This window comes from Ahaetulla prasina, chromosome 1, assembly GCF_028640845.1.
Source record: "Ahaetulla prasina isolate Xishuangbanna chromosome 1, ASM2864084v1, whole genome shotgun sequence".
Classification (NCBI taxonomy): Eukaryota; Metazoa; Chordata; class Lepidosauria; order Squamata; family Colubridae; genus Ahaetulla; species Ahaetulla prasina.
In genome coordinates, this window is record NC_080539.1 from 107,744,054 (window position 1) to 107,765,429 (window position 21,376).

General features: G+C 37.4%; 1 protein-coding gene across 6 annotated transcripts in view; it reads right to left on the bottom strand.

Moving 5' to 3' along the window:
- The window catches only part of LAMA2 (laminin subunit alpha 2), a 515,150-nt gene that overhangs the window by 382,893 nt on the left and 110,881 nt on the right, over nt 1-21,376 (bottom strand). For all 6 annotated transcript variants that reach the window (XM_058172079.1, XM_058172060.1, XM_058172053.1 and 3 more), the window contains exons 2-3: nt 15,838-16,008; nt 11,219-11,331 (exon numbers count right to left, since the gene is read on the bottom strand). In XM_058172079.1, the coding sequence (XP_058028062.1) occupies nt 11,219-11,331; nt 15,838-16,008 (284 nt within the window). The remainder of the gene's footprint in view (nt 1-11,218; nt 11,332-15,837; nt 16,009-21,376) is intronic.

Below are 21,376 nucleotides of genomic sequence, written 5' to 3' on the forward strand. Positions count from 1 at the left end.
TCTTTGTTTATTGTGATGACTTCATTACTTAGTTCAACCAAAGTTTAATCAACAAAATTAGTTTTTTCTTTACACATTCATAAATAGTATAATGTGTTAGTTAATCAGGTATAGAGCAATTATTTCTAAATCACTGAATTCAACAGAATCTGGTGCCAAATTGATATATACAGACTGTAGCATTAGGGAACTGAATTTGGCAAAAGAAATCACATTACTGTGTCCTTTATACCCTTCAGCCAAGGAACCTGTAATTTAATAGCCTACTTTAGATGGCAAAGCAGCCTAGATGTCACCCATCTGAGAGTTTCTTCTGTTAATTAATTCTTAATTCCTATGGATGCAAAAGTATATCTTAGCCCTTCAGCAGAATGTAAAGTTGAGCCAGTTATCTTTCTGAAATTTTAACACGGACATCTTGTAATTGCTGTTTTATCATAAACATCTCAAGATGTTTTTATACTTGCTGTGTATTTGTAAACATGTTTATAATGGAGAGATACACTTTCAGACTTGCAACATTGATGTCAGCCCTTCAAATTTATCCAGCAAGAAGCACCAGCAAGTACCAACCTGACTTTTATCATAAATTGCAGTAACAGAATCTTGAAATCTGAAACTACATCTCTTTCCCCTTGCCTTTAAATCCAAGATACCAAGGAGAATACTTTCTGAGATGTTTGCCATGCCCCCATTCCTTCTTTGGGCTAATCTGACCAATGCTTAGTCTCCTCTTCCTCTTCCTGTCTCTCAAGAAAAAACTGACAGACCATTATAGTACTGGCTGCCTTGATGTGCAGCAAAGACCTTTCTTGGAGGACTGGGCTAGTGTTGGAAATTTCTCAGCTAATATGGTTGAAGAAATTCCAGAATTTCAATTTCCAGATATGGGTTGTTAGTGGTTTGCCTTGGTTGTCCCACCCTTATGGCCTTATAGGTTCAAATGGGTTGCTTTGAAAATTAATTAAATTGGCAGCTGGTCCCAAGGGCAACAATTCACTTGTTGGCAGTTGTGAGACAGTATTTGTATATATATCCAAAGTTTCGGGGTCTGCAATGGTCATCAATGGACTCCTAGGTACAACTCAAGGTACTCCTTTTGACTCTAAAGCTCTACATGGTTGGCACCTGCATATCTACTTTATATAGACCTCACCCAGTGGTGAAATCCAAATTGTTTTACTACCAGTTCTGTGGGCATGGCTTGGTGGGCGTGGTGTGGCTTGGTAGGTATGGCCTGATAGGCATGGCAGGGGAAAGATACTGCAAAATCTCCATTCCCATCCCACTCCAGAGGAAGGATACTGCAAAATCTCCATTCCTTCCCACTCTGGGACCAGCCAGAGGTGGTATTTGGTGGTTCTCCAAACTACTCAAAATTTCCGCTACCAGTTCTCCGAACTGCTCAAAATTTCCACTACCGGTTTTCCAGAACCTGTCAGAACCTGCTGGATTTCACCCCTGTCCTCACCTGTCTTGTATGATCTCAGGTTGGGATATTGAGGGTTCCCTCTCCACGTAGGAACCAAAGGAAAGCAAAATGTCCTTGTTTCTCAGCACTGGCACCTATCCTATAGAAGAATTTTCCACCAGACATCTAGAGAGTTCCATTGTTCCCAAGCTGTAGAAGAAACTTAAAAGCTGAGTTGTTCAGAGAATCATTTACTAATGATCTGTCATCATTTACTACTTTATCTTTGACTACATTAATTTATGAAAGGGATTGAAATTTTTAGAAAGATTTCTGATTTATTTATGCACTGCTTTTATAAATATTTGGGTTTTTATCATACACTACCATATATTGATTTGGAATTTGGCTGTAAAAACAAATTTAAGTAACTAAAATTCAGAACACATGAAACAATATAGGCTGATGGATGTGCAGTAGTATTGTGCAAAACTTTGGATTTGACTAGGAAGATATGCCTCAGAATGTGTGGGAATGCCAATATAACATTTGTTTTCAGTTTATTAAAACAGCTGTGAACTTTAGTGGAGGGATCCACCTGGGATCAAAAGTCCAGACCAAATAAAATTGATCATCTGTCTGATAAACGTTCTTCATCTGCTTATAATAAAGATAGAGGAGATCTTGTTCTCAGTTCTTTTATATTAATTAATATTTGATGAAGTAGAGGCAGTTGGATCCAAGGGTCTGTCCTACTGGGTTCAACAGTCAGACTGGTTAATAATGAGAGACAACAGGGTCTGAAGCATTTCAGTAGAGGTTAATCAATGATACCCCAGAAGTTAGTGAATGACAACTTTTGGTGAGAGATTTTGGAAATAGTAGCCCAGCGATATTTGGAATAGCACAGATTGTCTACTCCTATATCCTTGATGGCTTGGCAGAGTAGTCCAAGTCTCCAACTCTCTTAAAAAATTTTGTCCCAACTGACTGCAGAAAAATGATTGTTCTATTACTCCCTGGTTTCCTAAGACGTAATAAGAGGACTACTTAAAAAACAACTACTGTATTTTTCGGAGTATAAGATGCACCTTGGTTTTTGGGAAGGAAGATAAGAAAAAAGCTGATTGGCAGGTGGATTGGCCTACCGGAATATCCCCAATCAGCTGTTCCCAGAGGTGAATTTTAGCAACAGGTTCCTTGGTTGTGAGTTCTATGCTTTTTTTTTTGCTTTTTTTTTCTGCCTCTGAAACTCTGTTGCAGAAAAAAGTTTTTTCTGCCTCTGAAAGCCTCCGAAACAGAGCTTCAGAAAAAAGTCTCTGAAACTCTGTTTGGGGCTTTTTTTTCTGAAACTCTGTTTGGGGCTTTTTTTTCTGAAGCTCTGTTTGGGGCTTTTTTTCTAAGCTCCATTTGGGGCTTTTTTTTCTGAAGCTCCATTCAGAGTATAAGACGCACCCAGATTTTCACCCTCTTTTTTGGGAGGAAAAGGTGTGTCTTATAGTTCAAAAAATACGGTAAGTATTTGGCAAAGTTAAAAAAGTAGCATAAAAGAAAAATAAGTATCTCCATCCAACTCTGAGGCTAGCAATAGTGTTGTGGTTCATAAAGGAGTTTAACCAAGATATTAAATATTTAAAGTCTCTGAAATAAATAGCTGGTAGAAATATCTTATTAATATCTTGTACTCAAAGATTTTCCTACATGCTATCATTTATTCTGCAAACAACCAGTTTTAAAAGTATGTCATAACTATTACTGCTGTATACAGTTAATTCTTGCTTAACAACCACAATTGGGACTGGTAACTCTACTACTAAGCTGTAGTCCAGGGGTGAAATCTAAAAATTTTCCCTACCGGTTCTGTGGGTGTGGCTTAATTGGTGGGCATGGCTTGGTGGTCAGATGACTGGGTGGGCATGGCTAATGACAATAAATAATAAAAATAATAAATAAGGTATACAAAACAATAAGAGATACCAAAAAACAACTTTCACACTTTACACACACACAACACAACTGACTCACACACAATGTAAAAGCAGCTGCACTTCACCCAGAATGGCCCCTGCAACAAGCAGGAACCTCACACTTTCACACTTTACACACACACAACACAACTGACTCACACACACAATGCCACATACAGCTTTGTGAGATTTTGTGTGTTTGTGTAGTTAGAGTGAAACACTACAGAAACACACCAAATCTCAGAAAGCTGCACAGATATTTTAGTTTATTATTTTTATTTATTTTTTTAGATCGGGGTCTCCAACCTTAATAACTTAGTTTGTGGACTTCAACTCCCAGAGTTCCTCATTCAGCAAAGCAGGAAGTCAAAGCAAGCTGTAATCAGTAGCTGAAGAAAAAGCATGCTGTTGCCGAAAGGAGCAGTAATTATAGGTAAGTGAGGAGGGGGAATTGGCTGGGCATTGGTGGGGGCTCTTGTAAGTGGGGGCTGTTAAAAAGTGAGATTAAAAGCCTGTGAGGATCAGGAAACTCCTCTGGGATCACCAGAGGAGGCTTTTAAAACCTCTTTTTTTTCTTTTTCTTTTTTTCCCCCTTCGGCTGAAGAGGGTTTTCTTAAAAAAACTTTTAAAGGGTTTTGATGATCTCTGCTCAGCCCCACGATCATCAGAGGGTTTTGTTTTTTTTTACTTTTCAAGGCATATTTTGGCTGAAGAAAAACTGCTTTTAAAAGTGAAAAAACAAAAACAAAAACTCTGCTGATGGTGCGGCTCAGCAGAGGCAGGGGGGCTGGCCCAGGGATTTTTGCTACTGGTCCTCTGAACCAGCAGCCGCCATCGCTACCGGATCACGCGAGCTGGTCCGAACCGGGAGCATTTCACCACTGCTGTAGTAAGTAAGTAAGACATCATATGACATGACACACTTACGACTTTCTTTCACTGTGGTCATTAAGCAAATCTCCCATGATTATTAAGTGGTCATCATGTGGCCATGACTTGCAATTTTATTGCTGGTTTCTCCATTACCTCTGATTATTGGAAACCAGCTGTGAAGTACACAAATTGTGATGCTCGGACTGTGAAACTCTCAACGGTTATAAATGCCCACTGATTACAAAATCTGAATCTGCAGAAATGCTGCAACAGTTGTAAGTGTGAAGAATGGCCATAAAGTTATTTTTTCAGTTCCATCATAATTTCAAATGGTCACTAAACAGGATATTTGTTAAAACAAAGATTACCTGTAATTTAAATATATATATATATTTCAAGCCTGTCACAATTTCATCTATCCACACTGGAATCTACACTGTATATTGGACATTAATATGATTGAGTGGGTACAGAGATATTTCACAAGAAGAGTACTCCACTCCACTCCTCACAATAGAATCCCTTATGCCACCAGGCTTGAAATTTTGTGGTTTGGACAATCTGGAATTGTGCCACCTCTGATCTAAGCATAGAACACAAAATTGTCTGCTACAAGGTCTTACCTGTCAATGACTTCTTCAGCTTCAACCTCAATAATACACGGGCAAACAATCAATATAAACTCAAGGTAAACCGCTCCAAACTCGATTGCAGAAAATACGACTTCAGCAACAGTGTGGTCAATGCCTGGAATGCTCTACCCGACTCTGTTGTTCTATCCTCAAACCCTCAAGCTTCAACCTTAAACTGTCTACCGTGGACCTCACCCCATTCCTAATAGTTCCATAAAGGGGCTGTGCAGCAGCGTGCCTGCTACCCCTGTCCTACTGTCCCCATTTATCTTATTTACTTCCTTTGTTCATGTTTATGTTCATACTTATACTTGCTACCTTGTACATGTTTGACAAACAAATAAAATAAATAAATACATAAATAAAATATTTCTTTAATCTTTTGTCTTATTTTAATACTTTGAAGCTTTTCAACAGTTGGCTTAAATTGTAGGGTAGTGTTGAATAGCATTCCAAAACTGGATATATGCTAGAATATATTAGATTACTTTATGTCAATGAAGATTAAATCAAAGTCCTGCATGTTTACTTAGAAATATTATAAATGACAGTTGTAAGCATGGTACTTAAAATAAACCAGCTTCCAGATTTTAGGGATAAAGGCAGCAGTATAAAATATTCAACACTAATAAAATCACATCACTAAGAGATAAGCTTTAGTATGGGTTATGTTATTGAACAAATGTTTGTTGATCTAGAAGCATGCAGGTTTCATACAGACTGTTTATTTTGTCATATTGTATAAAGGCAGCCTCTTTTAATTTTATTGGCTTCAGTGGTTTAATTTCAGGTACTTAACTCTATAGGTTTACTGAATCATTGAAGCAGGAACCTGTACAGAAGGCAATACACATATATTGTAAGCGTGTACATACTTACAAAGATACTTTGATTATAAAATCCTAAAATTATGGACCACACAGGGACATCTAGTTCAACTTTGCAATGCACAGGAAAACCAATTAAAGTGTCCTTGAGAGGTGGTTATATATCCTCCTTTTAAAAATCTCCATGAACGAGAATCCATAACCTCTGTAAATAGACTGTTCTATAGTTGTTTAGTTGTCAGAAACTTTTTCAGTTCATTTAGAGTAGTTTTCAAACTACTCTACCTACTGTACGTCCACCTACTGAAACGGATCTTCATCTATGACTAGCCTCTGTAATCCAGGAACCTTATTTGCAGCATTTAGGAACCTGACAAGGTAATACGACACACATTCTTCATGTTATCTTTTTTGCAGTGAGAGAACTGGTCTAAACTGATTAGCTCCATTGCAGTCAAATTCAGAATCACAACAAAGGAAATACCCTTAAATGCATTTCTAATTGGCTCCCTACTGAATCACAGATAGAACTTTCCTCACCAACAGTGTACACTACAATCCATTTCTGTTGAAAGGATGGCTTTTACAGAGAACAAACTAAATAAACTATATAAATGTGCAACACACCTCTCTTCTCTAGTCCCCATGGAATAATTCAAACCCAAACATACTTTGTAAGTCTACTATCTCTTAAGTAACACATCTTAAAACAATTCTGTATGTGTTATAAAACCCAAGCTTGTAAAAGGTAACTAAGATAGTGTAACTTGAAAGTCTATGTATTTGTTTATTACCTTTTCCAAAGTACTCTTCCAGTTGAGCTTTAATGATACCATGGGCTATCAGCTGACTGTAATTTACAACTTAGAACTTCTAAGCATAGTACATAAAATCATCTGCTACAAGGTCCTACCAGCCAATGAATACTTCAGCTTCAACCAAAACAATACAAGAGCACACAATAGATACAAACTCATGGTAAACCGATCAAAACTAAACTGCAGAAAATACGACTTCAGCAACAGTGTGGTCAATGCCTGGAATGCTCTACCCGACTCTGTTGTTCTATCCTCAAACCCTCAAGCTTCAACCTCAATAATACACGGGCAAACAATCAATATAAACTCAAGGTAAACCGATCAAACTAAACTGCAGAAAATACTTCAGCTTCAACCAAAACAATACAAGAGCAAACAATCAATATAAACTCAAGGTAAACCGCTCCAAACTCGATTGCAGAAAATACGACTTCAGCAACAGTGTGGTCAATGCCTGGAATGCTCTACCCGACTCTGTTGTTCTATCCTCAAACCCTCAAGCTTCAACCTTAAACTGTCTACCGTGGACCTCACCCCATTCCTAATAGTTCCATAAAGGGGCTGTGCAGCAGCGTGCCTGCTACCCCTGGCCTACTGTCCCCATTTATCTTATTTACTTCCTTTGTTCATGTATTTCTAATTATGTTTACACTTGTATCTGTCATTAAATACATGCTTGATGAAATAAATAAATAAATAAATACATAAATAAAATATTTCTTTAATCTTTTGTCTTATTTTAATACTTTGAAGCTTTTCAACAGTTGGCTTAAATTGTAGGGTAGTGTTGAATAGCATTCCAAAACTGGATATATGCTAGAATATATTAGATTACTTTATGTCAATGAAGATTAAATCAAAGTCCTGCATGTTTACTTAGAAATATTATAAATGACAGTTGTAAGCATGGTACTTAAAATAAACCAGCTTCCAGATTTTAGGGATAAAGGCAGCAGTATAAAATATTCAACACTAATAAAATCACATCACTAAGAGATAAGCTTTAGTATGGGTTATGTTATTGAACAAATGTTTGTTGATCTAGAAGCATGCAGGTTTCATACAGACTGTTTATTTTGTCATATTGTATAAAGGCAGCCTCTTTTAATTTTATTGGCTTCAGTGGTTTAATTTCAGGTACTTAACTCTATAGGTTTACTGAATCATTGAAGCAGGAACCTGTACAGAAGGCAATACACATATATTGTAAGCGTGTACATACTTACAAAGATACTTTGATTATAAAATCCTAAAATTATGGACCACACAGGGACATCTAGTTCAACTTTGCAATGCACAGGAAAACCAATTAAAGTGTCCTTGAGAGGTGGTTATATATCCTCCTTTTAAAAATCTCCATGAACGAGAATCCATAACCTCTGTAAATAGACTGTTCTATAGTTGTTTAGTTGTCAGAAACTTTTTCAGTTCATTTAGAGTAGTTTTCAAACTACTCTACCTACTGTACGTCCACCTACTGAAACGGATCTTCATCTATGACTAGCCTCTGTAATCCAGGAACCTTATTTGCAGCATTTAGGAACTTGACAAGGTAATACGACACACATTCTTCATGTTATCTTTTTTGCAGTGAGAGAACTGGTCTAAACTGATTAGCTCCATTGCAGTCAAATTCAGAATCACAACAAAGGAAATACCCTTAAATGCATTTCTAATTGGCTCCCTACTGAATCACAGATAGAACTTTCCTCACCAACAGTGTACACTACAATCCATTTCTGTTGAAAGGATGGCTTTTACAGAGAACAAACTTACTATAAATGTGCAACACACCTCTCTTCTCTAGTCCCCATGGAATAATTCAAACCCAAACATACTTTGTAAGTCTACTATCTCTTAAGTAACACATCTTAAAACAATTCTGTATGTATTATAAAACCCAAGCTTGTAAAAGGTAACTAAGATAGTGTAACTTGAAAGTCTGTATTTGTTTATTACCTTTTCCAAAGTACTCTTCCAGTTGAGCTTTAATGATACCATGGGCTATCAGCTGACTGTAATTTACAACTTAGAACTTCGCCGTCTTCCGTCTGACCTAAGCATAGTACATAAAATCATCTGCTACAAGGTCCTACCAGCCAATGAATACTTCAGCTTCAACCAAAACAATACAAGAGCACACAATAGATACAAACTCATGGTAAACCGATCGAAACTAAACTGCAGAAAATACGACTTCAGTAACAGAATGGTCAACGCCTACCTGACTCTGTGGTTTCTTCCCAAAATCCCCAAAACTTTAACCTTAGACTGTCTACTGTAGACCTCACTCCATTCCTAAGAGGTCTGTAAGGAGCGTGCATAAGCGCACCAGTGTGCCTACCATCCCTGTTCTAATGTTTTCTTTTATTTGTATCCTTTTCATGTATTTATAATTATGTTTACACTTATATCTGTCATAAAATACATGCTTGATGAAATAAATAAATAAATAAATAAATAAATAAATAAATAATTTTTTTTACAGGCAATTCTTATAAAACTTAATTCTAGAAGACAGGAAAAAGCATCCCAACCCAGATCCATCACTCATTATTATATTAAAAATACATATTTCCTCTTTACCCAGCTAACTTGTGCAAATACTTTATCTTTCTATTATGTCCTGCTATTATTTATTACATTGGACAGTCAACAAGGAGGTTTAATGCAGCTCCCCAAAGGTCTAGATTTATTTAATGAAGTAAACTGTAATTATTTTTCTTTTCTTTTTTTAAAGTAACATGAGAATTTGCTAAAAGCTTTCCATGCACATTCATATTTATCAAGAGCAGCTGCTAATGTATTCTTGCAATTTTCATCTTATGATTTGTAGGAATAGAAAATGCACAATCTGTTTTATCAAAAGGTTGAAGCATTTTAATAAGAAACTACCAGTAAATGACTTTTAACTGTTAACAGCTAAATCTTGTACTTTTCAACAAAGAAATAAACAAAGTCTTGATCTTATCCTTTCAAAAAAAAAACACCCTTCATAAAGCCTTAATGCTTTTTTGTTTTATCCAGTATTACATTCAATATTATATATAGAATAGTAGATATGGAAGCTGGAGCTACCCAATGCAGCAGGTGGGAGGCTACTTCTGAAAGTAGAATGTCTCAATTCTCTCTTATAGCCTTGAATAAGACGAATAATATCACCAGAGAATTTGTAGCTCAGTTCTAATGTCCACAACAGAATCTCAGTAAGGGCCTTCTCTGGCTGTCTCTCTGTCTCTCTGAGATTCTAGGGTAGTGATGACGAACTTTTTCAGCACCGAGTGCCGAAAAGAGAGTGTGCACGCACTACATGTACACCAGCCAGCAAGTGTTCAGGCTACTGCCACGCATGTGCATGCGCCGATCAGCTGGCCAGCACACATGTTCATGCCAGAAAATGGAAGATAAGCTCTGACACAAGCACAAAGGGCAGCTGATTGGTGTACGCACATGCATGCCAGAAACCTGGAAGAGGAATGGGCGCTGCCACATGTGTCAGGCGACATGGCTCTACGTGCCACTTCGGGCACACATGCTGTAGGTTCGCCATCACAGTTGAGAGTTGGTGCATTTTTCTAGCTTTGTAAAACATTTATGCAGTTTTCGCACATAAACAAAACTGGTAAGGGAGGACTGAGTTGTTATGAGTTTTCAGATGTTGATATAAATAGAAGACTAAGGGTTTTATCAGTTTTTTGAACCCTGCTTATTTGAATCTTGGGGAAAAAACTGCTGTACCATTTATATATCTCTCTCTTCTATTAACAGTCTAGTCCTTTGGCTCCAAGACAGATATTGCATATTCACAAAAATAAAATGTAGATCTTCCTCCCTTGTACATGCAAGCAAATGCTAATGTGGGTGGATCTTTCTTATACATATTCAATAAGAAAAATAATTCCCTTAGGATCTTAGTCTATTCTTGTGAATAGACCACTATTATGAACATTTAGGTGGGAGTTTGTCAGCTGCAGTAATATAGGAACAATCACAGTCATTTACATTCCATTAGACTATTAGTCTAACTAGTCCAAAACATTTGATACTGGCTGAGTCTTCTAACTCTTCAGTTTCTGACAAGGCTGAGCCTCCTCATACCATATTTGGAAACGTCTGGATTAAAAATACGAGTTCTATATGCCAAGCATGTATCACTGATGTATCACCAGTCACACTGACTTTCACACTGAAAATCTTGTTAAATAGTTGCTTCTTGCCACGTAGTCTGATAGCTATTTAAATGAAAAATAATCAAAAAATAACTATAACGTGTTGCTATAATGTGGTAAAACCAGGCGACTGTGAATAGCTCACATTTTGTAGTGTTTGCGTTAATTAATCAAGACTTGATGATACTTCAGGATAAAATGGATGCTCAGAAGCCTATGGAGAAATATGGGAGAAATTTTAACACCAAACTATAGTATCCAATCTCAGCTGGGTGAGAATAACCAGATTCACACATGAAGAATTAAATTAGTTGATTTATTGCTCAAATCTATGCACATAAATCTTCTCAGACTAAAAATTTGCACCTGGATGAGACTAGGTGAGGTTCAAAGTCATTCAGGGAGGCTCAGACTTCATCCTGTTGTGACCATGTAGAGATTCTAGATTAAGTCCCCATTTGACTCCCCCTCCCCCCGGTTCAGTCAGTTTCTCTCCTATAAATCTCAAGAATAAAGATTACCTGCCGTAAATCAAGTGTGATGGTCACATAGTGATATTCCATTCCATTTTGAATGCTAGGGCTTTGCCACCATGTATTCTTGCCATCAATTGCATTTGATATGGGATGTCTCACTGTTGAACCAAGAATTACAAAAAAATTAATTAGCACAAAATGAAACTCTTCTTCTTCTTTTCCCTTTATTCTGTTTTCATATGAGTGCAAGTAGAACGTGCTGTATAATATCTTAGATAAAATTATTTTTCTAAGTTTCTTATGACATAGTACTGACACAGTGAACATTGCTTTGTGATGAAATTCAGTTCAATGAGTTCTTTAGGAAATGAATTAAGACAGGATTACATGGTGACATAACTTTCCTTTGTCTATATTTGTCTGTAATGGGCAGAAGGAATAAACTTGAGGAACAGAAGAAAGAACTGCAAACAACACAGTGGTCATATTTTAAAAAATCTGAATTGGAGCAGAAGCATAATTTGAGAAAGCTCCTCATACATGACCCTCTCTAGTTCTCATAAAGATAAAGGAGGGAGGGAGGGAAGGAAGGAAGGAAGGAAGGAAAGAAAGAAAGAGGAAGCACATTATATCTTGCAAGATTCTGTTACTATAACAGATACTAAAAGTAGTATTAGTTTGTGTGTTTTTGGTTTCCAAGTGCATCACTAAATGTCTATGGAGATTCTCAGTCATCCAGGTTGTCCCAAGAGGCAACTGGACTTTCTGTTTTTTCTTTGAAGATGTTTCGCTTATCAGCCAAGAAGCTTCTTTAGCAGGTTTCCAGACTTCATCTACCTTGGAGGAATGGCACTATCTCCACAAATTCTCATTTGCTTCTGCTCAGAATAAGCCACTGGATTCTGATGTAATGAAACAGTCATTAATTCCAAATAGATTTATCAGGCAGCTTCCAATGGCATCATTAGTACTCAGAAGTGATCCCTAGTGAACTATATCTAAGGAAATCATCTACCTTTGTGTTAGCTAATTTTTCTAAAAAGATCAATAAGATCTATATCTTAATATTTAACAAGAGAACAACATATATAATATTAAAAGTTATACAGAGTTTCAAAGGAGTGTTTCATGTATAAATACACTCATATATATTATGTAGCCAAAGCAGATAATAAAGTCAAAGCAGTTCTGCCTCAGTCTTTTGATTAAGAGTCAAGACTTGATTCTTCAAAGAAACAAGTTACGGTTCAATGTCTACATTAACAGGGGAAACCTGCAATTTACAACTTGGGAAACAAAAGAGATTAGATAGTTTATCCTGGGGATGAGATTACTTGTTCCAGCAAGACTAGCTTTTACAGTATATCATCTGAATATCTTAGCCTGTCTCCCCTTTTGGCCTCTTTTTTAGCTGAACTTGGTAGTCCATAAAAAGCACGTTTCTCCTGAAATAGCCGAGACAAGAGAATATTTTAATGGATAATGATACCGGAAAATGCCCAAGATGTTACCTAGGTAGGTAATGAAACATTTTCAGGAAAAGAAGCAAGTTCAAAGGACACAAAGCACCATCCAACAATTGAAAAGAATTCCATAAAAATTTAGCTTCCAATTGGAGTATGTTTTATTGTGCATTTGCTGATTTAGCAAAAGCTTATGATCTTGTAAATAGACTTAATTATGGGATACTTCACAAGCATATGAAGTTGAGGCTGCTGAATGCAACAAGCTGGATATGTGATAAAGTAAAGCATACACAAGAATATATGAAAAAAAAAGAATAAACAATGTGGAGATACAAAATTCATTGCTCCAGGAATGTTTTGAGATCTGTGAAATATACATGGTTTCCTCAGACCATACCTTCACCTTTTGGATCATGCTATTCAGGAGGAATCTGGTGATTACCATAACTAAATTCTCTCCATTGGAAAAAGTTTGAGATATTCTGTAGTTTATCTAATCCTTAAATAGGCCTATTTCATCAGGAATGTTTTATCTAGAATATCTTGAATTATTTTCCATTGTTAAACCACACCTTTAACAGATTTAACAGATTAATGAAAGGGACCTTTTAGGTCATCTAGTGCTACCACCTGCACAATCAGGAGACCCTAAACCCTTTTTGACCTTGAACCAGCTTGGTAGCCCATGCTCCTGAGTTTCCAGAATGGAATGTTTCAATCCAGAATTGAGGAGTTTTGTATATCCTTCGTGAATGGGTTGAAGGGAAGAGAAAGATGGAGAAAAACAAAGTTGATTGGCTAGTATTGCTGAGATGCTCAAAAAAGAGCAAATGAGAGGTTTAATGCACAAATGGCAGTATAAAATCCAGATATGGACATGGAAGTAACAAGGATAGTTTCCAGAAACAGAAAGGTATGAAGAGGTATAATGAATATTGTTGTAAAGAATGTTTACTTTTCTCTTACCACTTGCCTTTAATTTATTTCTGATGGTTATATATGTATGATTGCTTGGTTTATATCTATGTTGCTTATAGAAAATCACTATCATTGAAACCATTAACCAAGGTTAATGTGTAAGTTAATGTTTTCATGTTATGTCAGTATTTGAAAACAAAAGGAATCTTTTCAAAATCATTGATAAATAAGAATGTCTGAAAACACAACTAAAACACTTGTTGGGAAAGAATCAGTTAGTTCTAAAACTGCAAATGTTTTTTAAAAAATTGTACATAGATATCAAATGATTCAGCAGCACAAAGAAATATTAACGTGTCACATGTGATAAAATTGGAGAGAGAAGTATTTTTATTGGATTTGTTATCTCTTTTACAAAAAAAAAAAAACACACCCCATCCCTGTTAGCTAAGCATAAAGAACAAAAATTTACTCTTGGCACTATGTGATCTTTTTACTGCCTCTGATCTTTTTCTTTTTTTTCCCCCAGCAATGATCTTAAATGTATCTTGGGAGGGAAAAAAATTAGCTGTAAATCAAGCCCAGGTCTCCAAGGTGATAGCAATAGAAGTTGTCTAATTAGAAATGTTGCTATCAATCTCCCCACATCAAATTGATATGAGGTGTAGTCATGAAAAGAAAGAATGAGAGATGAATATACAATTAACTGTAATCCCATTACAGAAGTTTAATCTTAATTAAATTGAAACCACTGATTAATTGCTGAAATATATTTTCTTATTTTTTAAAAAAGGGAGAGATTATATAAACTATACACTGCCTGCAAGAAAGGCGGGGGTGAGGATCTGTTAGAGCTGAAAGCTTAACATAAAGACCAGCCTCGGTGATGAATGACGAGGGAGTTAGCTTGCACACAAGCAACTCATCAAAATGTGGTCTTTAATTTGGGCTCATATACGATTAACCAGGGAGTGTGTGTTCATTTCCTTCCACCGTAATTAAGGGGAGAGGCACCAGATTCACAAATTCCAAGGGGACCATTTAAAGTCTGGTACATTACATGGCACTCTTATTAAAGGGCCATCTCTGGTAAATAAAACAGTTCACGGTGCCAAATGAACATTTTGCAAACCTTAAAATGAAATGAGTTTGTAATGAAAGACCATGTGTTTTAATGGCTGTCTGCAGTGCAGATTAACAGCAGTCAGAACTGCAGATGTGGGGTCTTTATGGAGGCTGCTGAACTGATTAGTACTGGATTTTAGCTTAAAGAACCGTCAAAATTAGCCCACTTTTTTTTTTTGAGGAATGATCACAGAACTACACAGGTAAGTAACTTATAGTATTCTGTCTGGGACTTCTCCAAAAATAAAACATGGTCTTTGAATATTACATATAACATTATTAATTTTCCCACAGTTTCTTTTATTCAGAATGCTTCAAGGTGATATGAGAAATATCTTCTCTGCCTCCACTTCATTTGACGGACTCCAAACATGACACCCCATCTTATTCTCCATTGCTGTACAAAACCCCCCACAAGGCCATCGCTGCTGGTCCTCCCCCCAACTCTGCTGGTTCGCCCTTCTCCCCTGCTGCTGCTATTTCTACTTATAGAATATTCTAGCCTGTGTTTGATTTCTTCAGTTCAGAACTAAAACTGAGAATAATTTGTCCTAACTTCTATTGTCACTATCACTTTTCTCCCCTCCCCTTTGACTGGGGGCAAAGAAAGACTGGCATAGGAGCAGGAAAATGGGGCTTATCTGCTCTCCAAATTGTCGTCTGAACTGGAGGCCAGTAGAAGTGAGAATAAAGTTTCAATTTCTGGTTTCAGTTATATAGGGGAAAGAGATGGCAGATTTGCTCTCATATAATCACAAGACATCCAATATGCAGATGATAGTCTATAATGGGCATTTTCTGTTCCCAAATCAGGATCCAGCATAACTCTAGCAATAGCACTTAGTCTTATATACCGCTTCAAAATGCTTTACAGCCCTCTCTAAGCAGTTTACAAAATCAGCATCTTGCCTCCAACAATCTGGGTCCTCATTTTACCAACCTCAGAAAGATGGAAGACGGAGTCAGCCTTGAGCCAGTAAGAATTGAACTGCCGACAGTCGGCAGAATTAGCCTGCAATACCGCATTCTAACCACTGCACACCACAGCACTTGATCCAGTATAATAATTTCAGCTGAGTAAAAGCTTTGATGGTTCCAATGTGCATCCACACAGAGAAGGATGTTAAGAACATAAAATAGATATTATACACTTACAGTTTGGATTCCTACTACGCTGGTCACAGATGCGGCATTGAGGGTTTCTTGCTGGTTGGCCAGGGACATGTTCCACCAGCTTACAATACATTTCTGGACCTCTTTTACCACAGGTAGCATTTGTGGTGATGAGAGCATTAGAAGCCAAGTTGAGCACTGCAGGAAACAAACCTGAACAAAGAAAAAGAAAGCAACACTTGAGTAAAATATTCATAGAAATGTTGTATATTTTTGGTACAGGGATTGGTGATATACTTTCTACAGCAGTTTTAGAAGTCATATTGATTCAGTATGCATAGAACACACTGCAAAAATATAGCCATTCAAAATGTTTTGCCTTTAACATAAGTAACACTGAGAAATCAAAAAGTACAGATCAATGGTTTACCCACTTTAGGATCTATGTTAGTGTCCATTTCTGTGATCTATATTCTCTCCCTGTCTCTCTGCCTCTGTCTCTCTCCCTCTCCCTCCCTCCCTCCCTCCCTCCCTCTCTTTTCTCACTTCTCTTTCCATTTAACTCTCTATCATCTTTCTCTATTCAACTATCTAACCATCTCAACGTGCACTCTGGACAACAATTAAAACAATTAAAAACTAACATAATACATAAAATCAGAGTCAAGATACATGAATGTAACAGAAGGAGGAATAACCATAGCCCACACAAATGGCAAACTAAATTAATTAAGAGCTTGAAGGGAAAAATACATTTTTAAAGATGTCCTAAATGTTTTCAGGGTCATGGCAGTTTGAATTTCAGGGGAATGCTTCAGAGGTGGGTTTCAGCAGGTTCTAACCAATTCTGAAGAACCGGTAGCGGAAATTTTGAATAGTTCAGAGAACCAGTAGTAAAAAATCTGACTGGCTCTGCCCCCATCTATTCTCTGCCTCCAAAGTCCCAGCTGATTGGGAGGAAATGGGGATTTTGCAGTAACCTTCTCCTGGAGTAGGGTGGGAATGGAGATTTTACAGTATCCTTCCCCTGCCACACCCACCAGCCATGCCCACCAAGCCATGCCACACCCATCAAACCACACCCACAGAACGGGTAGTAAAAATTTTTAAACCCACCACTGGAATGCTTATTCAAAAAGAAGATGTTATGAAAAGGAAACATGGATCCCAAGTCTCATCATATGGATGGGAACTGATGGGTGCCTCCTTTGTCAGATCTTACAGCACAAAATAGTTGGGAGAGAGACAGTTCCTTAGAGAGAAAGGCTCTATGTCACAAGGGGCTTTAGAGATGATAACCAGCAACTTGAATTACTCTCAGAAGTTCACTACAAACCAGCACCATTTATGTAAAAGAAATGTTACACGAGTATGAACCCAGTACTGTGCCACTGCATTTTGAATCAGCTTTAGTTTATGGGGAATTTTAAAGAGTCACCTCAAATACCTTAAGAACCATGTTCCCATAGAAACTTGGCTGAGCCAAGGTTAAATCAGTTCTCCTCCATTCAGACTCCTCCATTCAGACTCAAACAACATCCCGGCACTGGAACACAACTTCAGTTGCATCACTTGGTTCAGAAGAGAATAGGATGAGCTGCTAAATACCATAAACTTTCTGATGGTACCTGGCCTCAATGAAACATTAGCACCCTTTTCCTATCTTTTCAAGCTTTACCGTTCCCAGTATGATCCACCTTTATTCCAATGGATTTCTGCAATAATTTTAACATCTGCAGTGTTTTGAACTGATCAATAAGTGAAACTCTGGATTTTCTACTCAAAAACTTTAAGTTGTAAATATGGATTGATGTTGATGTTATAGTATTTTTTTTAAAAAAAGGAAGACAAATGAGCTAGGTATATAAAAAACAAAAGAGACAGGGGTGACATTGGTGTGATGGTTATGTTGGAAGAGGTTTGGGGATATCCTAGTTCAAGTCCACTCTCATCCATAACACCTCAATCACACTCTATCAGCTCAACCGTCCTCACAGAGTTATTGTGGTGAGAGGCACAATTTATACTGTCTTGAGCAATTGGCGATAAAGTGGGATTAAGCATAAAGTCGAAGAGCAGCATCTTCTCCTTGCCATATTACATGTCTGCAAATCGTTCTCTGGTTCCAGCTACAAACTTTAATAGGCACGAAGTCTAACCTCATCTAAAATTGTCAAGGATGGACTTGAATGTGTAACAGATTTTCAAATAATTTCCCGTCTTCTTCCTTGCAGAATTAATGCAATGTTATTCAGACCATTTCTTTTAATCTGCCACCTCAGTTCCCTTGTCTGTCCCTGCAATTAACCTTTGTGTCATTTAATTACTGACCCTGTTGGTCATGGTACAGTTATCCTCTGACATTCTACATTAGTGACTCCAATGCTCCCTTTAAAACTAGGTTAAACCTATTACCTAAGCAAGGCACCCAATTAGTTACTAACATGTTCAATTTGTACAGCCAGTCAATCAATAGTTAGAATTTTGTCAAATTTGCAACTTGCCATGTTTTTTCTTGTGTTTTTAAGTTCTTTATTTTACTCCTGCTGGGTTTTCCTTTAAAAAAAACCCCAACTATTACCACAACAACTCTTCACCACCACCATTTGGATATATTTATGGCTCTCTATAGTGCAGGGAGGGGTGCACAGTAAAAAGTGGGTACTGAAAGTGCAAATGAATTGTCAGTGGCTCCAGCAGCTCCCAATTGACTTACAACCTTATTATGTCTGAAGCTCTGTGGCGTGACTCTCACAAAAGACAGCAATCATTTACACATAAGGTAAAGACCCCCATCCCACTTCCCTCTAGCTTCAACTAACATGATATAAATAGATAAAGTATTCAGGTAGAAAAAGGATTTACACCAGAAGATGTTGGAAAACATATAAAAGGAATATAAACAGAAGGTGTGAAACAGTAATAAGGAAAACAAACACCAGTGTAGATTTCCTTTTTCTTTCATTTATTCCTGTTACATATTCACAATAATGTAGCGTGAGGACAGAATGACTTTTTAGGGACAACTAAATATTATATGCAGATGCAAAAAGTGAGCACCTGTCTACCCTAGACAAGTTCAAATCACCAGAACCGGATGGATTACACCCCAAGGTTCTGAAGGAACTGGCAGATGAGATCTCAGAATCACTGAACTATATCTTTCAAAGATCCCACAGCACCAGGGAACTGCCAGAGGACTGGAAAAGAGCTGATGTAGTCCCATCTTCAAAAAAAGAAAAAAAAATACATTCAGGAAAGTACAGACCTATCAGCCTGACCTCAATACCAGGGAAGATTCTGGAAAAGCTAATCAAGCAATGAATCAGCAAACACCTAGAAGCAAACAAAGTAATAACCAAAAGCCAACTTGGGTTTGTCAAAAAAAGATGATGCGAGAGTAATCTTATTGCATTCTTTGACAAAGTGACAAAACTAGTGGCCCAGAGGAATGTTGTTGATATAATAGACTTCAGTAAGGCATTTGATAAAGTAGACCATAACCTACTACTAGATAAAATAGAAAAATGTGGGTTAGACAGTATCACAACCAGATGGATTCCTAACTGGCTGACCAACCACAACATGTAATCCTCAATGGAACTGCATCTACATGGGGGGGAAGTATGCAGTGGGATACCACAAGTCTCTGTTTTAGACTGAGTACTCTTCAACATCAATGATTTGGACAAGGGGATAGATGGGGAACAGTTAGAACAATTAATCAGTGGAACAACTTGCCTCCAGAAGTTGTGAATGCTCCAACACTGGAAGTTTTAAAGAAGATATTGGCTAAAACATATGAAGAATGGTTGCACGAACTGGGTATGCCTAGTTTAATGAAAAGAAGGATTAGGGGAGACATGATAGCAGTGTTTTAATATCTTGGGGGCTGCCATAAAGAAGAGGGAGTACTATTCACGGCTGTCGTTTGAAGATCATTTGACGGCCATCTCCAGGAGAGCCTTTCACCAGGTTCGCCTGGTTCGCCAGTTGCGCCCCTTCCTCGATCAGGATGCCTTATGCACAGTCACTCATGCTCTCGTTACCTCTTGCCTGGATTATTGCAATGCTCTCTACATAGGGCTCCCCTTGAGATGCACTCGGAGGCTTCAGTTGGTCCAGAACGCAGCTGCGCGAGTGATAGAGGGAGTTCCACGTAGCTCCCATGTAATACCTCTCCTGCGCAGACTGCACTGGCTACCTGTTGCCTTTCAGGTGCATTTCAAGGTTTTGGTTACCACCTTCAAAGCGCTCCATGGCTTGGGGCCTGGGTACTTACGGGACCGCCTGCTGTTACCCCATGCCTCCCACCGACCCGTACGCTCACACAGAGAAGAACTTTTCAGGGTGCCGTCCGCCAAACAATGTCGGCTGGCGGCCCCCAGGGGAAGATCCTTCTCTGTGGGGGCTCCTACTCTCTGGAACGAGCTTCCCCCTGGTCTACGCCAAATACCTGACCTTCGGACCTTTTGCCGCGAATTGAAAACACATTTGTTCATTCGCGCGGAGCTGGCTTAAGGTTTTTTCTTAAACTGTCTAGATTTTAAATTTTAAATTCTATTTATGTTTTAAATTGTGGTTTTTAGATTTTAAATATTTTAATTTTTTGGCCAATTGTATAATAAGTTTCTTAATTTAGTTTTTAATTGTACATGGTTTATGTTTTATCTTGGCTGTACACCGCCCTGAGTCCTTCGGGAGACGAGCGGTCTAGAAATCCTATTATTATTATTATTATTATTATTATTATTATTATTATTATTATTATTATTATTATTATTATTAATAATAATAATAATAATAATAATAATACTAATACTAATAATAATATTCTCCAAAGCACCTGAGGGTAGGACAAGAAGCAATGGGTGGAAACTAATCAAGGAGAGAAGCAATCTAGAACTAAGGAGAAATTTCCTGACAGTTAGAACAATCAATCAGTGGAACAACTTGCCTCCAGAAGATGTGACTGCTCCAACACTGGAAGTTTTAAAGAAGATATTGGATAACCATTTGTCTGAAATAGTATAGGGTTTCCTGCCTAAGCAGAGGGTTGGACTAGAAGACCTCCAAGGTCCCTTCCAACTCTGTTATTTTGTTGTTTTTTTCTGTTAAATTTCTTAGTGGTATAAAACAAAACAGAAAGGAAAATCACCACACAAAAATTGGGTAATATTTTTCCTAACAACTGGATTTTTTTTGCCTAAACTTGGTAATCAAGTCATGATTATCTGAGAACAAAGCAGTTAGTGTTTAATACATCATAGTATCTGCCATCTTAGACAAGATATTCACTCTTTGTCTCAATATATCCATATGTGTGTAAATATAAATACATTGATTATTCATTTGAGACACTTTTGAAATAAACTAAAAGAGTTGTAATTGATCAACCATAGCAGGCCATTTAAATTTAAGCTCACATCACTTGTTTTAATACATATTATGTGTTACTCAGGTTGAGTATAATCCACTTAAAGTCAACCCAAAAACATGGCCATGAGTGGAAAAACCAATACCATAAGTGTACATAGTAACATTTTTGGGTACCATTGATAAAGGCAACAGCATGGTAGAA